The following is a 26736-nucleotide window of genomic DNA, read 5'->3' as shown; positions in this document are numbered from 1 at the left end:
ATTAAGTGTGTGTGTGTGTGTGTGTGTGCTGCTTGTGTATTATGATTTTGATTTACCTGAGCGGGCCACGTTAATAGGTACGTGCCGGCTAACACCGCGTGAAATGTCGTTTTACTGGGAAATTAAAGACCCACTGACATGAAATGCATGATTTTTAGTATGTTATTAATTAAAAAAAAAAAAGGCAGCCAGAATGGACCCATTTTTTTCCCGTTTTTTTCCACCACACAACATGATTTTGACGTATATGGCTTTTTGTAACTTCCGCCATGAAAACTGTTTCGAGGGATTTGTTTTTGAGAAAAAGCAGGAAGTGACGTTAACAGCAGGAGCGGTCTCATCTGTTTATACTAGTTTTACCTGCTGGAAGGTAGCTTCGTACTAGCCAAAATGCCGGCTCGTTGTAATGCTGGACATTGTTCGAACACTCGGGAGGATGGATTTACTTTTCATACTTTTCAAAAAGACCCGGTTTGTCGTGAAAAATGGATTGCACAGGTGCAAAGGATGAGAGCTTCGTGGGTTCCAAATGACAGCTAGGTGTGTATAGAGCTACGAAAAAAAACAATAGAATGGGGACGTAATCCTCCACTACTACTACTAAACTACAATGTATTTTTAATGGTGAATGTCCCGGTGTAACATCTGCTGATGACGTTGCAGGCAATATGGCTACTACTTTGATGTCGAATTAGACTTCTGCAACTTTGCACATGGATGACACGCTCTCCGCTCATATTTATTTTTTCGTACTGACATTGAAGTGAATAATGTTATGTATTTTTCATTACAATATCTATTTTAGAATGTTTATAGGCATGACAGTGGGGCTTTAAAGCATCTTTAAAGAGAACCAATACCAATGAAATCGGTTTGACCCAGTTCTAAGTCGGAGCCTCCTTTCAATTCACACGCCTAGTAAATGCTACTGAATTATATGGAATTATAATAATGTTGTATCAGTATTGCATTTGTTTTTTTTTAATATTTTGTTTTACCTACCATATGTTAAGTAGATGACCACCTAGTTAAAAGAACTGAGCTCTGAATACAAAATATTATACTGAATGCACTCTTTAAAAAACATTTTCCTCCTTGTGGGGCAGCCCACAGTAGGAGAAAGATCACACAACCTTTTTAAGAGTGTGTTTTGGCCCAACTTCAGACCTGGCCCATCCAGAAAACAACTTGGCACAGCTCATCATATTTAAACTGGTCATGGAAATGCAAATCAATGTGGAAAGAGTCGAATCAGGGTTGACTGAGAATACCAACGGAAAAGCCCATTAGGTCATTGGCTCGCCGTTAGCTTTTAAAAGTAAAGTAGCCGGTCGAGATTTCAAATGTAGGGGGGTATGCAGTACATTTCACAGGCATGGTTTGGGTTTTTACTTTTGAGTATCAAATTCACCTCTTCAAGGAGGTGTTACTACGTACAACCGGTCATTGACAGAACCAAATTTTATCCCCGGATTGGATTGGTTGGACTATTGTCTGTTTGCGCCCAAGTCAGTCACTGACCTCTATGTCTGAACTCTCACAATTATGCTGAGTGAATCCAAAAAAAAAAAAAAAAAAGAGGAAGAACCCTCTGCCTTATTTTTGGATTAGTCATTATGTGAAATTGTGCGGCTTTCATAGGCAAGCCCGCAAAAGAGGTTGAGAAACATTTTCTCAGGCCAGCATCAAAACAACATATGTGTTTTTGCTGCATCACCGTTAGGAAGTCCGTGCTAATGGAAAAATGTCAGGGGCAAAATTTTGCTCTGTAATTATGCCGGTCAAAGCAAGAGCATAAAGTTGTTGTTGGCAAAAGGAAAGTACAAACAAACGTTGACTCAGACGGAGTTTACAATAAAAGGCATCCAGGGCGAACATTTCTGCAGCTTTTCACGACGAGCGGGAAGCGCAGAAATTGTGCGTTTGAAACATCCGTGTTAATTGTAAGAGTGTACGTGATATGATGATGTGTGAGGCAGAAAGTCAGTGGGATGTAACGCGGCAAGTAAACCCTTACCATTGAATCGTATTTCTCCTTCCACTGCCCAGTACCACCTCAATGTCTCGAGCTAAGGCACAGTAACGGGGGTAAAGTCACGTTCATGTCATGTGACATTATTTTTGTGCAATTTCTCCCAGCGTAACAGTACAATGGTGGCGAATCAGCTCAACAAATGATTAACCCACATTAGTTTTGGATTAGTCACAGATTCAGCACACTTGAAATTGGGTCTTGCCACGTACTAGAAAAAGTCCCTGGGACTACCTGCTAATGCCCTTGCCACTTGTTAAGCATCAATGGCAGTACTTCATCCTTGCAAGATGACCTACCATGCATTGCAAAGCCGGCACTGGAATACTCGCTTTGTAATAACACACAACTCGACGAGCACTGAGTGCGGAGCTGCTCCATTTCCACCAAGGAACTGCGAACCAAAGCCGATGTACCGTGCAGTGGAAAGAGTGCATTGGACGACTGGCTAACCCTCAGTTAAAATTGTCCACTAAAACACAGCACGCTGCAGAGAGGAGAACAACCTCTGCCAAGGACTTGCTAACCGTTAAAATAAATGGTCTTGGTACCTGCCCAAGTCACATCCAGGATATTTGGTAAAAGCTGCCACTTTGATTGAAAAAAAATGTCATTGGTTCTTCATTGAACCCTGTTTGCTGAAATTATCTATGCAGTTCTTGCATGATTGCGCTAACTAACCGACAAACCATCAAAACTTAATTTCTCGAAAAGGTTGCACACAAATGTCCTTGGCTCAGTTATATTGAAAGATTGCTTACACTGAGAACCACGCAGAAGCTATTCCTACAAGGAAATTGAAACTTACGTACTTCAAAAAGTTCTTTAATACATCTCGTTTATCTACTGGCTTCAGATTTTTCTCCAGACTGAAAAATCAAAGTATGTCTTTGTAAGCCTTTGAAACCTGCCAACTCCAGGGCAACAGTTGATGATGGTAATTTGTCATAGACAGATGTATAATTCCAAGGCCATGACGAAACCATGGCCCAAGTATGTACAATCCGACAAGGAAATTTCTGGTCAGTGCAGAGGGGATTTCTCCGTCTGACAAGATACCCCTCTGGTCTTGGAATGTAATTGCGGTGCCATCCTCGCGATGTAAGAAAGGGACTTTTTCAGCGACAGTGAGAGAACTCTTAATTAGATCGGGGGCTTAGGAGGCTCAAAGGCAGTGAGAGTAAGACAAGGTAATGAGGCTACAGAGGAAATAAGGATCTAAATGTTGCGAGGTCATTGATCAAGTTACAAAACAGACGTCAGATTCTGCTCAGGTTCATCTCCTGCATCTTGACTCCCTCCAGCTTCTCCCCAAACCGCCGCCGCCACCTCCTCTTCCCCTTCGCCAGTGTTTAGATAACAAAATGAGACTCTCTCAACCATCAAACTTTCGTCCATCAGCTGCCTCCTGCTGCCCGCCCTCATGGGAAGAGCTAAGATGTTAATCAAGGCTGTTACTATGACGAGAAGCGTGCCACATGGAAACACGCTAAACACGTCAATAGCACAAATCCTGCTATGATTTAATTTAAGCGAATGGCCTTTGTTTCCCTCCTTTGGTCTCGTGTGAAAACAAAAGGCATTTTTGACTGAAAAGTTTGAATCAGGATTATACTTCTCAACTGTGATCATTCAAATGTGGTCTCAATGAACTTACTCACTGCAGCCATCACGGTTAACATTGATATTTATTTGACTTCTTAAAGCTGTCAATGGCTGTGAAATAAAGGCTCGAATCTGCCGCAATGGACAACTTTTGGAAAGAAGCAAGTGCATCTATAAAGAGAAAATCCTATGCTCTGAGTAACCAACGGCATACTTCATCCCGCTGTTATGCATTAGCTCCCTCGGTTTGTAACATCGGTTGATGTTACTGATTATAGCTTCAAAGCTCAACAACCTCAGTGACATCATGATTACATCACCTTTTTTTCTGCTTAAAATTAAAAAGAACTATAGAGCGGACATATTTTTAGAACATACTGTATGGACAAAAAGATCCCTCTTGAAAAGTGCTGGATTGTGCATTAAACCAGCAACCTTCTCAATGACAAAGAATGTGAGGGATTATTTTGTAAGAGAGTGAAGAGATGAAACACAGGGGAGCGGGGGGGGGGGGATTTCATCGCTATATACACGGTTCGTGGGCTCTCCTACGGCCTATCCTATGTATCATGACAGTGTTCCCGTCATTCTACCTACAGAGAGCCGCAGGCGGCTCAGTGGACTCCCACCAGGTTTTCCTGAAGCTGCTCGAAGGCTCCCACCGGTTTGACTGCACGTCTCCGAGGATGCCATCACACAACCTCCATCTGCTTTACTAGTTCATTTGGCACCATTGGGCTTTCACATTTCCAAGGTTCTTTCCGTGCGGAACATGGTGGGGAGTTTTGTCGGTGGCCGGGACACAAACAGTTAGGGGCGCAGTTTCATTCAGCCTGGAGAAATTCTGAGTTAAAGTTTATCCTTATTTATTGAATGGCAGTGAATGGAAGAAAAATTCAAAGAACTTGTGTTAGACCATGGAGTGAAAATATTTTTGTCTTGATTGATTGCATTATTGTCTTTTACAAATTAATTAGATTTGGAAAATCATTCACATCACAGATTTTTTTTTTTTTTTTTTACTAATCTGATAACATCTTTTCTAAACTAAAGCCTTGAATATTCATTTACTAAGAATATTTAGAATTTATTTTTGGATATCGAACCTAACGAGAATCCCATATTTACCACAAAAATGTCCATTCAGAATATACAGTCACCATCACCAAATAAAATATATCTATAGTTTGTCATTGTCCATCCGTCCATTTTTTTAGCCGCTTATCCTTACAAGGGTCGCGGGGAGTGCTTGGAGCCTATCAGGAGAGGAGGAGGAGCAGGAGGCAGGGTACACCCTGGACTTGTTGCCAGCCAATCGCATGGCACATGGAGACAGACAACAGTTGCACTCACAATCACACTTGGGGGCAATTGAGAGTGTCCAATAATGTCGCATGTTTTGGGGATGTGGGAGGAAACCCACGCAGGCACGGGCAGAATTACACCTGTGCAACCGTGCTGCCTATTTTGGATTCATGTATAACGAAAATACAATGTCATGGTCACTTTTGCCCCAATTTTACTTGGTCCATAAAACAAAAGGCATTATTTTTAATGTTCCAAGATAGTATTGCTAAATCAGTCAAATGTATACAGTGACATAAAAGCAACACTCTATAATTCAAAATAAATTACATGTTATAAAAGACCATTATTCATGAATGTTTATCCCACAAGCCCTTATCAACAAAGGCACAGCGCACAGTCAAGCCGCCGTGCCTTCGCTTGACTACAACCCAAAATAAAACAACATGACTTCCTCTTCGCTTACCAAAGGCACGATTAGCCATTTACTCGTTGTTGTAAATGCCGATATAGTATATATGATCATCTGTGACTATACAAAGATAAGGGTGAGAGATAGAGGGGGTTAAAAAAAAAAAAAAAAAAAATTTGACTTTAGCTATCCTCCTTGGGTACCGCATCTTCCTCAGTGATGTTACTGCCCACCTCCGCACCACTCGTCGCTGCTCCTCCGCCATCGCCGGTGGCCATGAGGTAACGTTACATAACCGCGTCGTCGAGCACGGGGAGAGACATGGCGTTCCCTCGCTGTCTTCATTACCCTCCCACTCCTTCGCTCATTTTCATAAACCCTCATTTGCAACCTTGTTCCATTAGTCTCCCCCTCCCCCACTCCCCCCCATGCTATGTCTTGCTTCCTTCCTCCTAAGCACGACTGCTTGATCTCTCCTTGGGTTCCCTCACATCAGATGTACTGCGATCATGCATGTGACAATGCCATCAGGAGGACTTAAACTAATTAACATGCTTTGGAAAACTCCCATCACAATGTCAGGAAGTATTGTCTATTGTTTGCCCTCCATTTCAAAATGCTGATTCGGCAAACCACATCTGTCAGCTAAGTAATTAGTCAATGAATACAATATTGCACTGCTGATTAGCCATCATTTTCTCGACAATGTTAGCACAATACATTTGGATGCTGCGAACCATCAACCACAAATCATACTTCCCTCCGTCATAGTTACATGTATTATAATAAGCCACCCAACACTGACATGCTAAACGAGCCTGATGAGCTCATGGAGTAGGGAAGAAGTCAGAAGTGTCTAAGTTCAGATCTGCTCTATCTCTGGACCGAGCTGTTGCATAACGCCAGCAGCTCATCTCCAGCTACTGCAGCGCATTGGCTGATCCCGTCGACCCGCTCACGTCGTACGTCAACTGCAGCTGCCTGGCCCGGGACGGGGAAAGCGGCGCAGAGGGCGAGGTGGGTTCGCGAGGGGCCGTAGCCGTCAGCTCGCCGACTGACATTATAGCTACACGGGGGAGATGAAGCAAGAGGAAGGACGAGCGAGGAGGGGTGATTTCCTGTCTGGTGAATGTCATGAATCTTCAGTAAGAAAAGATGCTTCATAAACTTTAGCATTTCAGTGCATACTTATGGTTCCCCGTTTAACACAAAACATTAGGTGTGAAGAATTGAAAGGTTGAACCGAAGTGGAAACCAAACATTTAAATGTCGACACAAATATCAACTGTACCGCTTTGATGTCGAAATGCACCATCCAATTGACTTTAAATTATTCATTGAAAAGTACAACCTTCTCCTACAATAATGTAGATTAAGAGAAATGTAACAATCATAGTAAACAACAGTATGGACTGCAACTAGCAAAATCACAAAATACTGCAAAGCATGACCTACAAAACATTTGACCAAAATGAGGAGCAACCACAAGGTTGCGACGGATAAAGTTGTGAAAACTGATTAAAGTCACACTGATAGAAGAAGTTGAAAAAAAGCAACGCAAGACAAACTAATGAGTAGACACAAACAGAGAAGTTCCACACGGTACCTGTTGTTGAGCACATTGAAGTGTATCAAAGAAGTCTGATGCCTCTTTGAGAGCGACTGGCTGGCTGCTGGCTGACTTTCCCTCCCGCGGTCAAACATGCTCATAGCGCAAACACCTGACATTCTTGACCGCTTCCCCGACCAATAATCTTGGACATTCCTGGGCCCACTCAGTCTTCCGGCAAGGAGAGATAATTAAAAAAATAATAATCAAGGGGAGGACAGAGGGAGCCGAAATGCCACAACGGAGCCGCGAGCCGAGCGTCTGGATGCCGTCTGCCACAAGAGACAAACACTCACTAATACGCAGCTGTGTGTCTGAGCTGAGATTTCATTCCTCACTTCTGCCTACTGTCAGTAGAGCAACCACACTTCTCTCCTCCCTTGCCTGCCTGTCTCCCTTTGTGTTCCTTCTCACCTCCCTCCCTCCTCGACCCTTTTTTTTTTCCTTCCTTTTTTCTTTTAAATCACTTCCCAAAAATGAGGGAAAGCCCTGCCTGGCTGTGCACAGACTTCCCCGCGCTGAGAACACACGACGCCTTCAAAACGAAAATCAGGACGGAGGCTGTAAAAGTAAAAAAATCTCATTTCTCAATATGAATAACTCACTCTCATACGCTGTCAACATCCGATTAGCCACTAACCTACTTGTTGCCCACCACCTCCCACGCCCTCGCACGGGCTATAAATACTCATCTATCCCTGCGCATTGATCCCGCTTGTGTCAGGCAAACCAGCGAATGCCGGGGGCCGCTCGCAATGAGCACATTGGGACTATTAAAAGGCAAGAATTAGAGGAAGATATTGAAAGACAAATTATCTCAATAGTCCGACAGAGAGCAGGAGGCGTAATGGACCGCCTCCACTTCAACCCATGTGGAAAGGACAGCAATTGAAAGCGCTGTGAGGCTTCTAAGTATCAAGTTTAAAAAGTCTACCTATCACTGTTTAAATGCAGGATTTATGTGAGTTTAAAAAAAGTGAGACCAAGCTACAGGAAATTCAAAACTTTTTCAACCATGAATTTGATCTTTAACCCGTACAACTCGATCGAAAATAGCAAGGCCAAAAAGTCCAAACTTCAAAATTGATGACAATGCATTTGGAAGTGTGTTTGCAAAATATAATTTTTCTTTGTAAGATTAGGCTTCCATTTTGCCACCCTCAGGCCATGAATAAATGTTGATAGATCAATTATTTTCTCATCTTTTCATCAATTAAGGAGGGATGTCCAGTTCTTGGTCGTGTCGCTGTTGTTTTTAATGCCTTGGAAATTATTCAGTCCCCCTTCACCAGAGTGCTAACTCTGAACAACAACAGTGGAGGTGGAAACTCTCTACAGACCATGACCTGTGCTGTAAGGTGTGACTAGGAAAATATCAGCACAGTCGTACATCTGAACTTTGTTTAGGTTCAATCACAGGCACTTAAAATGTTGCCAGGTGTGTGCTGACTCCCATTTAAAATGAATTTGAATGTGATTGGTCTGAACACAGTCAAAACCCAATTTCAAGAGGGTGTGCAACCACATTTTCAGTTTATTTTTACTTCCCCTCTCTAATATATTTCTTTTTTTTGGGGGGGGGGGATTGAGTTGTACAGGTAATAGGTCAAATTAATGGTGAATACAGTTTGTAAAAAAAAAAAAAAAAAAAAGGCATTGAACTGGGGTCAGCAGGCATTTTATAGCCACTAACAACGTACGTGGAACTGGATCTTCTATGGCTAATTCAGTATGTGGGATATGAAATCAGCCCGATTTTCATTAAACATTTCTCCCAATAACAACAAAAGTGTTATTTACAACATGAATGTGTTATTTACAACACCCGCACCCAGAACTGACACATCATCATAATCAGGCCGTGCAAGTCGGAGAGGATTACAAAACAAGTGTGGTTAGAAACAATGTCTGGATTTCATTTAACAAGGCACACCTGAGACAGCGCTCAAGTCACACGTCAACAATTCTGACATTGCGGTTCTGTTTTTCGTGGAACATTTGGAAGTACCGCATGGGTTGTTATTTCTAAGAATCTCTTTGTTGTTGTTGTTGTTGTTTTTCTTGTCAATATTTTGTACATGAAGAAATCAAATGAGATCTCTTGGAATTGTTTTTTTTTTTTTTTTTAAATCATACTCAGTGTTGATTGCTGTATGATTGACAGTTCAATTACTTTTGTTGCTTAAATAAAGCGGGCAATGGGAGGTGCTCTAGATGTCACGATGTAATGTAATCTGGGTCCTTTCGGATGGAAAGCGTTTACTATTTACAAACAATCCTAAGGTGTGTGTGGGAGTGTTTCTTTCAGGTTCAGGAGCCAGGAGTTGTTATTTCCTGGACAAATTAGAACTTTAAATCCCAAAGAGCCTTCCCCTCTTATTCGTACACTCTCTCTCTCTCCATGGAAACAGGAGCTAAAGGAAGAGATGACCAATGTTATGCAAGTGGTCTAAGCCTTGCCAGCAGGCGGGCACCCCTGTGCTCCCACCAGCAACCACCACCTCCTCTTTCTAACCTCAGCCAACATATTTTTCTGCATCTAAAACTTTTGCTTCAACTGTGTTCACATTTGCCTCATCTCTTTAGTCCGTTTTTTGTGTACTGTGACAATGATGTCAGAAAGAATCCTGTTCAAAGGGACAAAAATGGAAAAAAAAAAAACACTTCAATATACATGCCAAGTCATGATAAAGCATTATTTCCTTCTAAAGATTCACCACACACATTAACACCACTTGCTTGTACTTCTGCATTATACAAAACCATTTTGAAAAGCCCTCATTATGTATTTATATGTGAGTTGACAATTTGGGATGTAGAACTGCTCCAACTGGTCGCAGAACCGGTGCAGTAAATGTAGAGTTTAGCGGAGAAACATAAGCACCCCAAAAACAATCGAAAAATATTGAAAGCAAACATTCCTTTGTTGTTTTGGTTGTGACGTATTCTCACATGCTCCGCGCCCCACCTTGTACGCTCCACCGAAAACTGCTGTTTTTATCGTGACCACAGCTAAAACAACATTTGCTTATTTTTTCAGTAGTCAGTTTTCTATTCCAATTTTTTTTTGTCACCAATGACGCCGGTAACAACGCATATTCTACATTACCCTGAAATCCCCTCTAGTACCGCTTCCCAATATAATAGGCATGATCAGTTTCCAGTTAAAAACAGTGTTTGCCGTAAACAGCCCCCTTTGTCTGACATCATTCGCCTACTCCGTTACGCCTTTGACGCTGCATCCGCTTCATCCCTACCACCCCCTTTCATTCCCTCACATGTTTTTTTTTTCCCCCCTCCTCGGCTGTTGACAGAGGTGGGAGGCATTTGTCTCGACACATGTCTGCCGGAGCTCTGCGTCGCTTGCAGCACACCAAATTTGAGGATTCGACTGTCAGTCCACATGCCGCAAATATGACTTTTCCCTCAGTTGGTACATGTCAATTGGCCAGTTGACAGCTCTGCTCTCCATTCCTTCATTCAGAGCGAAACATGGAGCAAAAGCTGCTTGCTTTTAGTGTTCCAATATCTGGCACAAACACAGAGAAAACTGCCCATCGGATGGGACACTGAGTTCATTTAAAATCAAGGTTAGAAACTCACCTGTTCAGCATTGCTTTTAGGCAGGTTACAACTCTAATTGCACTTCCAAGGTTCATTCCTGTTTGATGCTTTTAAATCCCGCCTTTAAACTCCTCCTTTAACATTCTCTTTTTGATCTTCTGTTTTAACATCTCCGTAAAGCACTTTGAGTCACCTTGCTATTGAATTGTGCAAAACAAAATTGCTATGGTAAAGCCATATCTGATGTTGCGTGCTGTGGGACGGTGAAAGCTGCAAATAGCAGGGCAGAACGCCCCCGCAATTCAGCGTAACCAACCAATAAATCAACAAAGAAGAGGAATGTGACACAGCAAACAAAATACAATACCAGTGCATGGAGAATTGTAATCGATCAGTCTACCGGTGTCATAAAACAGTGGTTAATACCACAACTTAATGGTGTAAATAAGTGGTTATGGTAGGGCTTCGGACAAAAATAGCACACTGAATTGATGTTGCTTAGTCTAAAAGGTGGACTGGATGCTTGGTGTTATCACGAGACCAGAAAAGGGGGAAAGAGCACAAGTTTCTCACCGTAAAGCCTTCATCAGACAATGCATCATTCCCCCTCCCACCCGGCCACCTGACTGGGCACCATCACTGCTGTCGCCGCTTGTGAATGGCGAAGGTGACGACCGTCCACCTCTTGACCTGGCTCTAAATGTGATTGCACTTATACACTACTCTGAATATGTCTTCAACATATTGACCCGACCTCACTGACCCCCCCCACCCCCACCTGCAATCCTGGTAACTTATATGCTCTCGCTGCTTTCAGTGGTCCACTATCGACCTATTAGATACAGCTGAGTCTGGACAGCCAAGGACAAACCCAACCCTCCTCACCCCCTCCAATCATTTCCCACTAAGGCTGACCGTTGGAGGCGCACATGCATTCACCGCCTCCACACCTCTGCCTCCTCACCCAGTCAATAACACAACGATCGTTGCAGACGAAACAACAGATTTCTTTCTGATGGCAGTGAGCCTACACAAAGAGTGAGGAAGTGATCACAACAAAGAGTTTGGGAATGAACACGCAGCAGGCTCGTAATATATTTTGCTTTGTTTCGCCGAAGACGCCACCTTCTGATATGCGTAGAAAATCAGTGGCTGGAATTCAGCCCTGATGTGGAATTCAGCATGATTTCACATCCTGCGGAAGCCACTTTGTGTCAGAGCGCGCATCAGTGAAAAACATCCAAATAATGAGGATAAAATGTAAAGCAGAGCACACTCATGACTTGATTTCTATTAAGTAAATGTGGTAGAATCATTGTGCTTTAATAAAAATGTTGGAACTGGATGATAAGTGCACTGAACATTTTTAAGAAAACTTGAGATTTTTGCACCTTCACAGGGAATTGTAAAGAGGAGTACTTTATCGCCCCTTCAAAACTGATTGACAGTAGATATTCAGTTCATCTATAAAAATGCAACGCTACAACTTACTTTTTCTGCATTTATTTCTGTAGTGATGTTCAGCAGACCTGTTACAAATAAGAATTTGCATCCAGCGTCACAATGAGTTCAACATAATTTTCATGTCAATATGCTCTGGTTTACACAATCCATTGACAAAACATTTTGAGGCAGCTATTTTATGGTAAAATTATAATGTTGTTTTCAACCGATGATACACTACATGATTACTGCATTTTCCCCACTATAAGGCGCACCTTCAATGAATAACCTATTTTAAGACCTTTTTTCACATATAAGGCACACCGCATTATAAAGCGCATAGAATAGACATTACAGTAGAGGCTAGGGTTACGTTATGCATCCATTAGATGGAGCTGCACTAAAAGCTCAATATTGATCCACATATAAGGTGCACCGGATTATAAGGCGCACTGTCTGCTTTTGAGAAAATTAAAGGCTTTTAGGTGAGCCTTATAGTGCGGAAAATATGGTAGATTTGAATCCATTCTCTCCAGGTAATCCAGAGATAAACAATGAAATTTTTTTGTAATTAGCCAGTAGCTAGCAGCAGTATTGAAGAGTCATTTATTGCTTTGGTTGCAGTGGCCAAAATACCAAGCTAGCACCATAACATTATAATTGGACCTGTCATAAACTGCAGACAAGATGTTAGTGGAAGCACCATAAACAGTCATTGTCTCAACAGTTTTTATATCAACAGAAGCACAGCACACCTTTCCTACCATCACACTGTGGAAAAACGCCTGGCTGCAATTTTCAGTAATCATTTCTAACTGCTTGTTGTGCTCCTAAATGTGTAGCCCTTCTTAAAATGTCTCCGCTGAGTGACTTCTCACTCCAAGGATCACCAAGTGGTTCAAAAGAGGAAGAATATCAGATCACCTGAGAAAGGCAGAGAAGGGATGTGATGGTAGATAGTAGATGGTAACCCTAATCCCTAACTCTGTAAAACTGCCATTTTTTTTAAACAAAAGTGATTTGGCAGCATTTTTGTTTTATAGAAGCTACTTCAGGCAAATTAACAGCTTCTTTTCACCTGAGGCCGGAAAATGTATCAACCCCCACTCTATGTGAGTAAAGTCGTGCAAATCACACACCCCAACTCTGATTAACTACCGCTTGCGAGTGCGATGCCAAACATCACACTCAACAAAGACACAGCAAAGAGTCAGTGTTGATAAATACACCCCATAACCTGACCTTAAAGACGGCACTCCGCATCAATCTGCTTTCTCCCTCCGATTTGCACACCTGCACTCAACATCGAGTAGCACAACACCAATCTTTTTTTTTTTTTTTTTTTTTTTTAACTCAAGGTCTCCTAATGGGAGACGCCCAAACATGGCTAACTAGATGAATACATGATGAAAGTTGGTCCCTTACATTAAGGACACCGAACCCTGAGGATTTACAGTCTCAGTGCTGCATTTATGTTGTGAAAAATTGCGACATCAAACATGTCAGTCGGAACAACAACAAAGGAAGAGAACAACGGAGCCTGGAATCAAGTTCTGAATTGTGTTGTTGTTGGTCATGGTTACAAGACTAGAGGCTGACGAGACTAATCACAGTGATGGGAGCTAGAAAAACTTGCAGCAAAGTTGAGACTGTGGGGTAACGTTATTTTTAGCTACAGTATGTGCCTTCAAAATAATGGGAATGGAATGTGGATAAGAAAAAGCCTTTGTGTTCTTTTAACAAAATATGCAAAGAATTAAGAAAACAAAGTATTCAATGTCCTCCACTGTTGTTCGTTCTTCTTCGTTGAAGTCATCGTCTGTGTCGGGCTGGTATGACATCACTATTTAGCTCGCTGGCATATTTTTGGCCGGTAAAAAATGCAATGAAACGCAAAACAGATTAAGGATTACAATTCCAATCTTTGCCACAGAAAACTGAACTGGAAAACGGTTGGAAAACACGAGATGATGAATCACCGATGATGCGAGCAAGTACAGAAAAGAGGGGATTAACAGCGAGGCTTGTGTCCGGACCAACTGGGAACGTCTGAACGCATCTCCGGCCTCATCATTCCCACCGCGGTTGACAGGATAGAGCGGGAATATAGCGGTTTTCCCCTCCGATCTAAACTGACATGGACACATTCGGCAATTGTTACGGAGCAGCCTCGGTCAAACCCCAGACCTCACTGCACCACTCCGTGCCAGGCTGCCAGCTACTGTGTCTTGAATCAACAGTATTGTTGGTCCTTTTTCCCCCGAACCTCAGCTGACAGCGTGAGTTGCTTTTTTGGGATTTTGCCGCAACACAACACACCATCAAATGAGTCTGTATAGAATGACTGGCACTGCACGTGCTTAATTTTGCATTTCCTGCAACATTCACCAGATTTTCATGTGGTATTACTGCAACAACTTCCTTTGAAAAAAATCACTTTATCTCATTGCACTTTTCTGCATAAGATCTTCACTCGGTTTTTTTAAACCCTCACTCTCGCCCCCCTGCTCGTAGGAGGTTCCAGCAGTAGGACACAAGGAACAGCACCTGCAGCCCGAGACTCATGCTGCTGTTTCCCTGGCAACCCCTTCATTGGGCTTTGCTTGTGCAAGCCATTAAGCAATGCCAGCTCTGCACACACACATACACATACACACAAGCGCCCCCACACAATCATCCTTTTAAGGGTTTCCGGCACCAGCGTTACTTCTCGCTTTCTTTTTTTCCGAGCAGTTTGAAACTTTTCTTTTTTACCTCTGAACTCCAGCAGTTTTACTCGGATCATATTTTCCCCTCGATCGTAAAAAGGAATAAATATGTACATCCTGGATTTAGCAGCCAGAGAAACAGAGAAAGTTTTTTTTTTTTCTAAGTGTGTTTCTCTGGGAAGACTTACATTATGAGCATGAGTGCATATGAGCTCTCCACCCCCACATATGTGTCATGCACACATCTCCAAATAATGCGACATCCAGTCCTCGCACCGCACCACAGGGGGAGACTTTTCTTCCACTACTCTCTGCCTCTTTGCTGACGTGAGCGCGGACAAATCCTTTTTGGCTCCGAACTCGATTTTCCCCCCTCATCGTTCCAACTCCTACACCAGAGCCGCTCACCTTTCCGAGTTGCCAACATCAATGCGGCTCAACCGAGTTTCCAGGAAGTGGCTCTCCAGGCGGGAGCAGCTCACCTGGGGAGGGAGAAGGTGCGTGCGTGTGCAAACTCGGGCATACGAGACTAATAAGAATGAGAAGGTCACTGTTCGTTAGCTCCAATTTGACTCGGCTTGCGTTGAGCCCTTCACTAATGCTTCACTTTGAAAAGTTTAAGCCTAATAATTTGACTGACTGGACCGCAGTACTTTATTACTCACCCACGAGGAAGCCAAGGACACACACACATGCATGCACACACACACACACACACATCGACCTGACAGGTCATCGCTCAACATTATGCCCGAGAAGACAAACTCACTTAACTCACTTGAATAATGCTGAAAACAAATACCTTGGTTTTTACACTTACACAATGTGTAGCTGCAACACTGATCACACTGGAAACACAAATGAAATATCCGCACAAGCAAGAACGTGGCCGAGCGATGATATCAGTCACCAGAGTTCAATTTTGAAAATCAAAAGCAGTAGTTTACGTGGGGAGTTCGTGAAGAGGAAACTTGGCAGGCGGAAGACAACTTCAATAAGGTGACAGAATTTAACAAATTGTAGGCCACATGACCAACAGCCGCATTGAAAAATATTAAAAATGTATCAGGGCATTTGTGATTTTATCTGAGGGATCATGTAGTACATTAGCCAGAACACTTTTAGTTATATCAGGGTTATATCTTATGATTAAATAGCCCAGTGCTCCATTTAACATTGTTAAATCAATAAATATCTACAAACCTAAAAAACTACGCGTCACGACCTTAGTAAAAAAAAAAAAAAAAAGTATTTTTAATACAGCCTAATGCTGTGAATGGCATGTACAAATAATAACTCGAGCTCCAGTGATCAAGCTAAAAAAAAAAAAAAGAAAAAAGGAAAAAAAAAAACATGCTCTGCTATTTGAAATATGTGCCAAGTAGAAAAGTGACAAATTAGTTTCCTCGAAACCAGATGTCACCAGGTGTTAGGGAGGTTCTCCTCTTCACCTCGGGGTTGGTGGGTAACTCCCATTTGATAATCAAAAAACGGAGGGGTGGGAAATGACTTGAGATCTGAAGTTGTTCCGTGATCATTTTTCAATTTCCTTGATCAAAAATGGATGATGTTCAGTGTCCGAAGTCCATGAGCTGATGTGCCATTTAAAGGTAGTGCACAGTGGAAAGTGACTGCAAAGTACTTCAGTTCCATTAATAAGAATGAGGAGACATTAACCCACATTTCCAAATGGCAAAGTGAGCAGCAGCCTTCCATTTTTTTAATTTATTTATTTATTTTTTCCACCACGCTCACTTTCATGTACTCAAAGTATGGCCATCTGAATTCCGGGCTCCCTGCCCTCTCGCTCTCTCTGCTTCTCTCTCAAAGTGAAAACTTTTGGGAGGTTCTACCTCCACGCGGATCAGACTTCCCCAAACGGGTTTCGGCCTGTCTGTTGTAGTTACTGTTGCTAAAAACCCAGGTTTATTTCTGCCTCTGGGAGAGAACTTCCCTGTGTGCGAATCCTGCTACATTCACACACTGTAATTTGAAGGGCCCGTACGGAAACACTGGTTTGGCTGTCTGAGCATGACACAACACGTAAAAATCCATTCAGCAAGGCCGGCCTGTTAACTCTTTCTCATCTATGCCAAATGCATTTACATAAGCCAAATGAATGTTTACTTCCTTGAATGACCTGAATAGTTAACAAAAAAAAAAAAAAAATGGGGCAAAATAAAGTTTCTCTCTTTTCAACTGGCCTCTGATACCGGTCACAGTCAACGTCCTGGGTGACCTTTTTGGAGGGGTCAAACGACACCTACTTCTCCTAAGGCAACTGTGGACAGAACCAAGAACTGCCGGTCCATCTTCATGACAAAGAATGCTCCTAAACTTGCTGTATTTGGAATTCGAAGAAGGTTTTCATTAAAAACCTTTCTCTACAATCGTGACAGATGTATATCGCACAAGTTTAATGAGCTTTTTTTGACAGCAATTATTCTCAAAAGGAGGACCCACCTTAACAAGGAGAGTTGAAATGAAAATGTGAGAAGCGATTAAAAAAAAAAAAAAACATCCAATATACTTGTGGCAAGCGACTCCAAATTCAAAATAGTAACTCCGATGTGGCCATGCGCATCTAAATGTAAGCTAAGAGTTTTTTAGACAGATCATTAGACCCCGATTTTCTTTTTACACTTTCTAAAGTTGGTCGCCAGCAATTGATAATTCATAATGACTTGCAGACAATAAAGGAATAAAATGGAAACTACTTACTAGAAAGATGCTCGTCTGCTTCCCTCGATTATATTTTTACTCTTGCATGACATTTAAGAACGTTAAGATGATTAAAATTGCCTGCACCTTTAGTAAAGGTTTTATCATGGTCACAACTCCATCCTGATTATTTCCAACAATAAAAAACATCTAAACAAATCACAGAATTGTCTGTGTTCAACCTCTGAGGTCCCACAATAGTTGATTTAACTGACTATTAAGACATGGTCAGCAAAAAGTCAATCATTAACTGGCAATGTTGTTGAAAATTACTGAGCCAGAACCTCCTCGACAGAAATCTCCACTGTTTTCAACAACGTTGCAACTACTCAAATCATAAATTGAACAATTAAAGTAAATTATTGCTTTTAAATCAAATGAGTAAGATACAACACAATTTACCTCTGTACGTAACTATTCCAGAGCGTCTTCGAGCTTCTCCCTGTGTTTGTCTTTGCCGGGTGAACATTTTCCACCTTGGTAAATACAGCCGCTTTTGTTTTTTGCCGCAGTTGTTGGGCATTCATCACGCGGCATGCTCCCCGGTAACGCTGGGGCCAGACCTGTTGGGCTTTTTTTTTTTTTTTATACGACATGCAGAGTTCGTTCCGTAAACAGTGGCATTGCTAAAAAGCCTGCATATATTTTTAGCGGCACTTGGACTGAAGACATAAAAAAAAAAAACCCATCAGATGAGATGAGAAATACCAAAAGAGTGGCTGGGTGAGGTTTAAATCGGCATCAGGGAAGTCCAAATCAAACCCATTGATGAATGAAGTATAAAAGCACCCTTTAACATGCTTATTTCAAAATCAGAGGACGGTGTTTTTTTTTTACATTACAATTAATCTGAGGTTGCAACACTTTCTTTACAGTTTTTAAAGCAATTTTTTTTCATTTATACATGTAACACTTCAAGTGTAAAGCTTGTCATCTCATGGATTGGATTATGAATTTAGTGTTCTTTTAGTGTCCATAATGTATATTGTGCAACAATAAATTAAATGACTTAATTAGTGGGTTTTTTGTTAGCAGCAATGTCAAAGTGCACATAGGGGAAATGTTTATTATTATTATTAAAAATAATATTTTTTAAAAAAAAACAAGCTATTTCTGCCTGAAAATGAAAATACTGTAAAAAAAATGTGATTAAGATTTAATTTTTAAATCACTTCCTCCATGACAAACAAAGGGTGATTTTCTTTGCCTCCCCCTTCCTCCTTTGTGACAACAAGGCCGTACTTTGACTTTCCAGATTAAAAGGAGGATTCAAGACTGCTCCTTCACAATAGATCAGGATATAAAAAGACCATCCAGGCTGACCTAAACCATATCCCCACTGACATTTGGTATGCAGACTGTTGTCAGAATGTGACCAGAGGTGTTTCTTTTTTTTTTTTAAAGAATGGCCTAATATACCTGGACTGACTTTACTGCGAATCCCTTGTCAACTACTTGCTCTGGCTGCCCTTAGATCCTCTCACCAAGAAGAAATAAGTCATTTTGCTGGAAGACCTTTACACATGGAAACAATCCCTCGAAAGATGTACAGCTGTTTCTTTACAAGACCAATAATGTTTAGTTGTGTTTGATGCTGGCAGAGTAATATTAATGGAATATGGCGGTACGGAAAATGGATGGATGCATACAAATGTGGTTGGAGTTGTGTAAAACTTTATTGTATCGGTACAAGGAGGTGTAATTTTTTTGCAAAACCAACTATTGAAAACACTGAGTATGATGCTTTGCCGTTTAAATACACGGTAAAGTACACTCACAGCATGAAGACATTTACTGCAGTGTAACTTAAACCGTTCCAAAAACTATGGACGCCAGGACATGCGATACTTTATATTTAGGGCTAGCTAGGTTAATGTTGTGCATCTAAGAAACCCTCAATTTCCTCTCCAAAAAAAACCTCACAGAAATTGAATAAAAATCCTAGCAGCAAAATGTTGCAGAATTTGTCACGTGAAGTCAACTGGAATTCCGTTAAAGGGTCTGAGGGTTTGTTCTGTTCTTTTTAAGAAAACACTTATTTCACCCACTTAACGTTTCCCTGCCAGCCATGAGCTAAGTGTTGCTGCTAATGTCCACAGAGAGAGAAAGAGAGATAGTCTGTCTTCGGGGGGGGAAACCGCTGTGTGTTTGGCTTGAGCTGCTTAGAGACCAGCTGTTTGACAAAAGTAAACACAAGAAGGGAGAAGGGGGCTGCAGGAGTTCCGAAATTTCTGTATTGTTACCCGCAAAGTACGTCATAAAGGGGAAAAAACACACACACCAGGGAGCGTGGATAATAACATTTTGCAGCGGGGAAACTGTAAGTATTGTTATAGCTGGTTGTTGGCTAGTAAAACTGTTTTAAATGCTCAAATGCAAATTCAGTAAGAAATTATACAAAAAGTAAGTAGCGCTGACCCCACCCTCCACACACATTGATAACACTACTATGCCTGATGACTCACTCCCCAAAAGCATTTCACAAAAATGAAAAACATACAGCAGAGCTATCTCAATTATTTGCAAAATAAATGCCATATTGTGCCTCAATTTCAAAGCAGTTTCCCTCCCCTAGGAAAGAAAGAAAATAAGAATGCACAGTCAAACTCCGTGGACAATTCCTCCCTTTGCTGGTGTATACAATGTGTGATCGTTTATTATGATTTGGTGAGAATTACTGCCAGGAATGCTCTGCTAGTGTAACCAGAAGATTAATCAAAAACAAAAGACCAAAAAAAAAAAAGAAATCCATCCAATCTGCCAATTCCGCACAGGTCAGTAACTCAAAGTGCACCATCTACGTAAAGCTTGTGGTGGACTAATAGCCTGCTATCACTATGTCAACAAAAGAATGACCAGGGGGAAAAAAAGGCGCACGGCATTTCGCAGGGCCCAAAGTGTTTTAAATTGTTGCATCAGTCACTTTTGTGAACGTTCTGATGAATGTTTCTCAATCAAGGACACCACCTGGTCTGACGGGACTTAGCCAATAGCTGCAGAGCCGTGTTGTGTTTATACTAGTCACTTCCTCAACTGGATTTTAAATTCAAAACATTTCAGTGAAGGTGAAAGTGGGCATTGCTGTTGTTTGTAAAATCTGTTAAATAGCTCTTTGCAAGAAAGAACACATTGGAGCACCTTAAAGTTATGCCAAAAAAAAAAATAAGAGGGGAAAACAAAGAACTAACCACAATGTCAAATTTGTCACACTTAAAGTATCAAGCGGTCTACTTAGGACGATGTCGTTTGTGGATCGATTACACGAAAAAAACAAAGGGAACGTGATGCAAGTTGCAAGATAACACATCAAGAGATAACTTCTAAGTGGTGGCTACTGGCTATAGACCATTGCCCTCTCCTCATCCATTCCGGACAAGTCCCGCTGAGTTCTACTTATTTCCAGTGCCCTTGCCACTCGTGGTAGGTAAGCATGAGGTAGCCTCAGCAGACCGCAGACGTTGTCAGCTAGTGCAGCCCAACCTCAAGGAGCACTCTGGCCACAGGGTTTGCTTTGTTTCCAGCACAGTGTCAAGAGTTTGGAAGAGATACCAGGAGACAGGCCAGCACACAAGGAGAGGTGGGAGGGGGGGGGGGGGGGGGGCATTGGACGGCTGCAGAACTGCTAGCTGGTCCTTTTAATATTTTCCTTTGTTTAACCTGGTAAGGCAATTGAGAACAATTTTTCATTTACGTCTTGCCCGGGGACACTTCGACGGTGGACAGTGGGAGCTGGGATCCGAACCACAGATGTCTTTTTGTGTGTACTTAAAAAAAAATAAAAATACCTCCGGCATATGTGTTTCTTCGCCAAACTGTCAGAAAGAGATTCCTGAGGGTGGCTTAAGGGCCAAACGTTCACAAGTAGGGCATGTAACCAGAGCCTGGGACAGTGCAGCCCAAAGAAGACCAAAATTGGCAGATTTGCTGTTTGTCTGGACATTTCAAGAGTCTTCGTTCCAAAAACCAGTTCCAATTTCCAGAATCTAGTCTGAAATGGGATCCAAACATTACCACACTAGACCTGACAAACAGCACATTGCTTTTTTTTTTTTTTTTTGCTCACCATGGGCAACATCTACCAAATGCATTTAAAACCCAAATGAAGCACTTGTCCTTCCATCCATCTACTGATCATTCCTGTTGGTTCTCTTGTAATATTACTGTTTACAAGTGCCCTAAACAACTCATAACAAAACAAAAACACACAACTATAGCCAAAAGTTACTCCTTTAAAAAAAAAAAAAAAAAAAAGACCAAAACTGTTGCATAACGTTTTTCAGTGATGCGGCTTTGCAGCAGATTGGTTCCAACCGGGCAGGGGTTTTATAAGACAATTGCTTTACAAATAAAAACAAAAATTTCTGAATCTGGAGGTTCCATCATATTCAACCTTTGGCAAACAAACATCTTTCCATATCCAGATGGATCACCACCAAATGCAAAAATGACGAGACACTGCCGCCGCTGCAGTGCCGCCACCTCCCTGATTAGAAACACGGGCCAACTTAGACATTAAAATAACATCAAGTTAGCCGCTGGTTCCTTTGTCAACATCACAATTATTTCCGGTGTTTGCCCAAGTCTCTGTTTATTTGTGAGATCAACAAGAGGTGCTCAAAGGCATTGGGAAATTTGCCACGCAGATCAAGTGTTGGAGAGTAGCGGCGATGCATACTTTCACACCCAGCATGTAACACTACAAATTCGCAGATCTGTGAAGAGCAAACGTCTGTTGACACACGAATCTGTCAGTTCACAACATAACACGCGAGCCCTTTCAGCCAATGGGTGGCAATATGCTGAGGGTTCCATATGCTCCATCAGCCAAAACCTCCGGTGTGTGATGCTGCTGCTGCTGCAGGCTGCTGCATGAAATTATCAGATTCAAATTCCCCATACATTGTTACATAACAATAATAACCAGAAGGGTGTGGATCTGTAAACGTTGACAAGTATAACACTAAACTGCAGTATAGCAAGAAATAATACTACTTGAAAAAAATAACATTATTTGAGGACAATGTCCAAAGTGCAGCCAAAGCCCTAAACGTATCTGATTTATATATATATATATATATATATATATATATATATAGAAAGAGAGAGAGAGAGAGAGATAGAGATAGAGAGTTTAAATCTACCTTCAGGTATCATAATTATAACAATAATACACAATTTAAAAATAGAAATTGATGAAAGTAAAATCCAAATTTACAAAGGTGATAAATATTTATATTCAAGAGTGAGGTTAAATGAGCACAAATGGTTACAAAAAAATACACTGTTCGATTTTCAAACAAAAAATGGTGCACTTATATTTGTCCCATCAGCATTCTGTTTGTAGCCACTTGGGTATTGTAAAAAAGCTTTTAGAATACGACATTTCTGGCACAATATTAGGTACACTTGCACCTGTATCAAACATGCGACTTTTTCAAGAACAATATTGTAGCTTTTTTTACTAATACAGGCTTTTGTGTATTAACTTGCAGTGCTTTACAACAACCTTGCAGCATAATTACCAAATATGGACAAAGCTTTTTTTTTTTTAATATGGAGTTTAAAATATTCAGTTACATAACAAAGGAAAGAAAACCTTTTAGGTTGAAGCAGCGGATATGCAGTGATGCTCTAACAATGACAATCAAAGCCAAGCATTCTTACTTTGATTGTATGTGTCATGAAGTGGGTGTGGGGGGAGGGGGTTGGGGTCACCGTGTACTTTATACTAAGGAAGAGACGCGGCAGTTTTGAAAATCCCAACGGCGCAAACTCACCTTTGAGATTTTTCGGGTTGTTCTGTTTGGTGCGCGGCATCTTTCCTCCTCAGTTCACAAGTGCATCTTGGGAAAAGTGGGCGCTACTGCCGGACCCTTAGAGGAGTTGAGAGCTGTGGCGGCGGTGGCAGCGTCTGCATACATCTGCAGCAAAAAACAGAAAAGTAAAAATACGTTCAGCATAAATGTTGTACTATGTTGGCCTTGGATTCTGTCACTTGGCAGCTCTGTGCCAGTCTAGGACAGAGAGATGGAAGTTCGTCCTCAAACAGGTCCTCATTCAGCATCGCTGGGGCCACGGTCACAAGTATATCACCTCGTACCGGCATCAGATGCGACCTGCCACTCTGAGTTTCAGGGAAAAGAAGCTTGATTTACACAGGGGTGGCTGCTCTCCGTTGATGGAAGATGCGAACAATAAAAACTCGGTGTGCGCTAGTAACAAATGCTCAGGGTTACATCGAGCATAAGCGTCGTCACATGTGTGCCCCTGTTTAAGTTCACAGCACAAATAATCAACACAAACACAAAGGAGGAGGCTTTTTCCTCATTTTGCACAACCTCGCAAAGTTAAGTTAGATTTTATTTTTATTTTTTTAAAAAGAGGTAATCAATCTCAGATGTAGGGGGAAATTACAAATTTAGGTAAAGCAAGCTAGATCTTTGTACATTTTCACATTTTTTAGCCCATATCCGTACAAAATCTGACCCCAGATATTGTCACAAAACCACATGCCTGCAAAAGGAGGATCAAGGCATAAAATGCAGGTATCACACTGTCAACAACAAACCCAATAAATGGCATGTTGGTGCTTTCTTTCCCTTGCATCATCCGTATGAAGTCCGGCCGAGACGCATCAACACCTGCACATCGCAGCGAGCGACATTGCTTTAGGAATCATCCTTTGTTTGCCCTCCGCCGTTATTACGTAACACTTACTACAAGTGGATGCTTTTTTCCTCCATACACTTGCTACATGTGGCGCTAGAGCAATGACATCATCGGATGAGAGCAGAACTGACGGCTGCATCCTCTGCCTGCATACAATCACGTTTACGCAGGAGTGCCAGCATGCATGGCACACGACGGGGCTCTCACCTGGATGCACACTTTGGACTCTCCAGACCAGGTTCGACGACGCTGGCGAAAGGGAGGAGAGAGTCGTGCACGGCTGTCAGTCAGTCTGTCTGCCTGCCTGCGAGCCTGTCTTACCCCTAGCCACCACCACCCCCACCCCTACCCCTCTCTCCTCCGAGTGTGTGCGTGATGTTTGAGGAAACACCCCGATGCTAACCGGAGGAAAAAACACCAAAACGGCTGAAAAGTCCTAACGCCGTTGCTGGTTGGAAAACACCTGAACACGTTTCCACGCGCACCCACCAGAGCCATTATGTAAAATAAGGGCATGTGCAAATGTGCGCACTGCGATAGATGAGCGTGCCGGTTAATTTGGAGACGAACCACGTTGTGTCGATCACAGTTTAAAATGTTTTTTCTTTCTTATTTTGTGCTAAGTCCGGCATGAGATGAGGCGAGCCAGCACAATGCATGAGGCAAAACGCGTATTTTGTTGCAACACGTGAACGCCCTGCAAGAGAGGGAGGAGCCAGGGAAAACCCCTCGCTGTCTCTGCAACAGCTAAATGGAACACTTCCCTTCAGACAACAAAACCCCCCTCGCGCATGCACGTTAAGCACAACATTGGACCCGCACATGCATGTACGTAAGGATAAAAAAAGAAAAGAAAGAAAGCTACGAGCTTGTCTATAATTGCGCAAAAAAAAAAAAAAGGCAACCGAACATAATAGAGAGACTTAAGTTAAGAGAGTAAAATTACACCCACCGGGGCGCCGCGAACAAGCTAGCTTCCACGTGAACTTTGACGTTGCTGGCAAGCGGGACGAGAGCACAAATGAAATGAAAGCAGCGTTCACAGCCTTACTGGCGATCTGGAACACGAATGAGGAGAAACCCGTCCGGGTAGCGTCCCTCGCTAAAGGGTGGGAGAGGTGGGGGGGGGGGGGGGCACACGCAAGAAGATACAGCAAGTGCACCCCGCGGGGTTTTACTCACACTCGCTGGACTTGTGGAGCTAGTGACAGTCGCAACGTACCTTTAGAGCGACGAAAGAGGGGCTTCGGCTCCGGATTTCTGCCTTCACCTTCTCCCTCACTTTCTATTGCAGGAAACAGACAGGCCCTCTGACGTCACCGGGGGTCCCGTCTCCGCCTCCCAGCCACGGGGTGTCCTCCGGAGCCAGCAGGGGGTTCGCGACGGCCACAACGCCCGCAATTTTCCACTCACTCGCCGAGGTTGATTCGCACCCACGTTCCTCCTCTGTCTTATAAAACGAAATAAAACACATAAACGGTCACACATGAGCCATGAAATCGTGTCTATATCGTCCATTGTGCAGCCGCAATGACATGTCGTTGAACGTACACCCCCTCGGTTGAGCTCTCGCTCTCTCTCCTCGGCGCATAGTTTCGGATTGACGGTTTTCCCGGAGGTTCCTTGTTGTCAGGTCACGTTGTGCCCCTCCGCCACCGCCGCCCGGGCTTTCCCGTGCACTAACCCGCCGCAGCGGGGACCAAACAGCCGGCCTCTCTGCTTGGATGACCCGGGGAGAGCCGCTTGGAGTCGGTCTCAAACAACCGCGCGCGTTCAAGAATAGCGCCTCCGTGAAGAAAAAAAAAAAAAAAAAAAATGAAAAAATTCAACAAATGAGCAGGGTTTCGCCCGAGGAGTTTAGGTATGCTTCCGCCATTTGCTTTCCATATGCAACGCGTGAAGTCGGACTCACTGGAGGGAGCCTTGTTCCTATTCTTGTAATATTTGAAGGTCAACATAAAAATTTGAATAATCGATAGATAGATAGATAGATAGATAGATAGATAGATAGATAGATAGATAGATAGATAGATAGATAGATAGATAGATAGATAGATAGATAGATAGATAGATAGATAGATAGATAGATAGATAGATAGATAGATAGATAGATCAAAGCAAATTTATTTCTATAGTGCATTTCATACACGAGGTAACTCAATGTGCTTTCCATGAGTAAAGGCAATTGAAAACAAATACATAAAACATTTAAAACGACATGAAAACGATAAAAATGAGAAACAAAATATTGAAAAAAAAAGACAATTAAAACAGCATACAGTGTAAGTAATAGGATCAAAAAGTGGATATATTTTTTAAAAAGCATGAGGAAAAAGCAGAGTTTTCAACCTGGATTTAAAAACATTCACACTTGGGGTTGATCTCACCTCTGTTGGCAACTTATGACATTTGTGTGGAGTGTAATAGCTAAATGCTGCATCACCATGTTTGCTTTGGACTCTGCCCTCCACTATTTGACCTGAATCAGTCGATCTCAGAGCTCTACTTGGTTTGTATTCTGTGAGCATTTCTTTCATGTAATTCAGGACCTAAATCATTTTGTGATTTATAGACCAGTGGCAGAACTTGAAAATCTATTCTAAAGCTGACTGGAAGCCAGTGCAAGGACTCTAGGGTTGGAGTTTTATGCTCGGACCGAATTGTTTTG

General features: G+C 42.2%; 1 protein-coding gene across 3 annotated transcripts in view; it reads right to left on the bottom strand.

The window, feature by feature from the left end:
* Positions 1–25770, bottom strand: part of hivep1 (HIVEP zinc finger 1) — a 47193-nt gene extending 21423 nt beyond the window's left edge. Inside the window, exons 1-3 of one of the 3 annotated variants that reach the window (XM_061800595.1) lie at positions 25620–25770; positions 25291–25514; positions 23177–23320 (exon numbers count right to left, since the gene is read on the bottom strand). In XM_061800595.1, the coding sequence (XP_061656579.1) occupies positions 23177–23216 (40 nt within the window). In that variant the 5' untranslated portion in view covers positions 23217–23320; positions 25291–25514; positions 25620–25770. Of the gene's footprint in view, positions 1–6960; positions 7425–23176; positions 23321–25020; positions 25144–25290; positions 25515–25619 lie in introns of those variants that run through there. The other 2 variants (XM_061800686.1, XM_061800776.1) reach the window with 2 other exon arrangements.
* Between the last annotated feature and the right edge of the window lie 966 nt (positions 25771–26736).

Source organism: Syngnathoides biaculeatus, chromosome 1, assembly GCF_019802595.1.
Source record: "Syngnathoides biaculeatus isolate LvHL_M chromosome 1, ASM1980259v1, whole genome shotgun sequence".
Classification (NCBI taxonomy): Eukaryota; Metazoa; Chordata; class Actinopteri; order Syngnathiformes; family Syngnathidae; genus Syngnathoides; species Syngnathoides biaculeatus.
The sequence above is the reverse complement of the archived record's forward strand: the minus strand, read 5'-3'. Positions and strand labels throughout refer to the sequence as shown.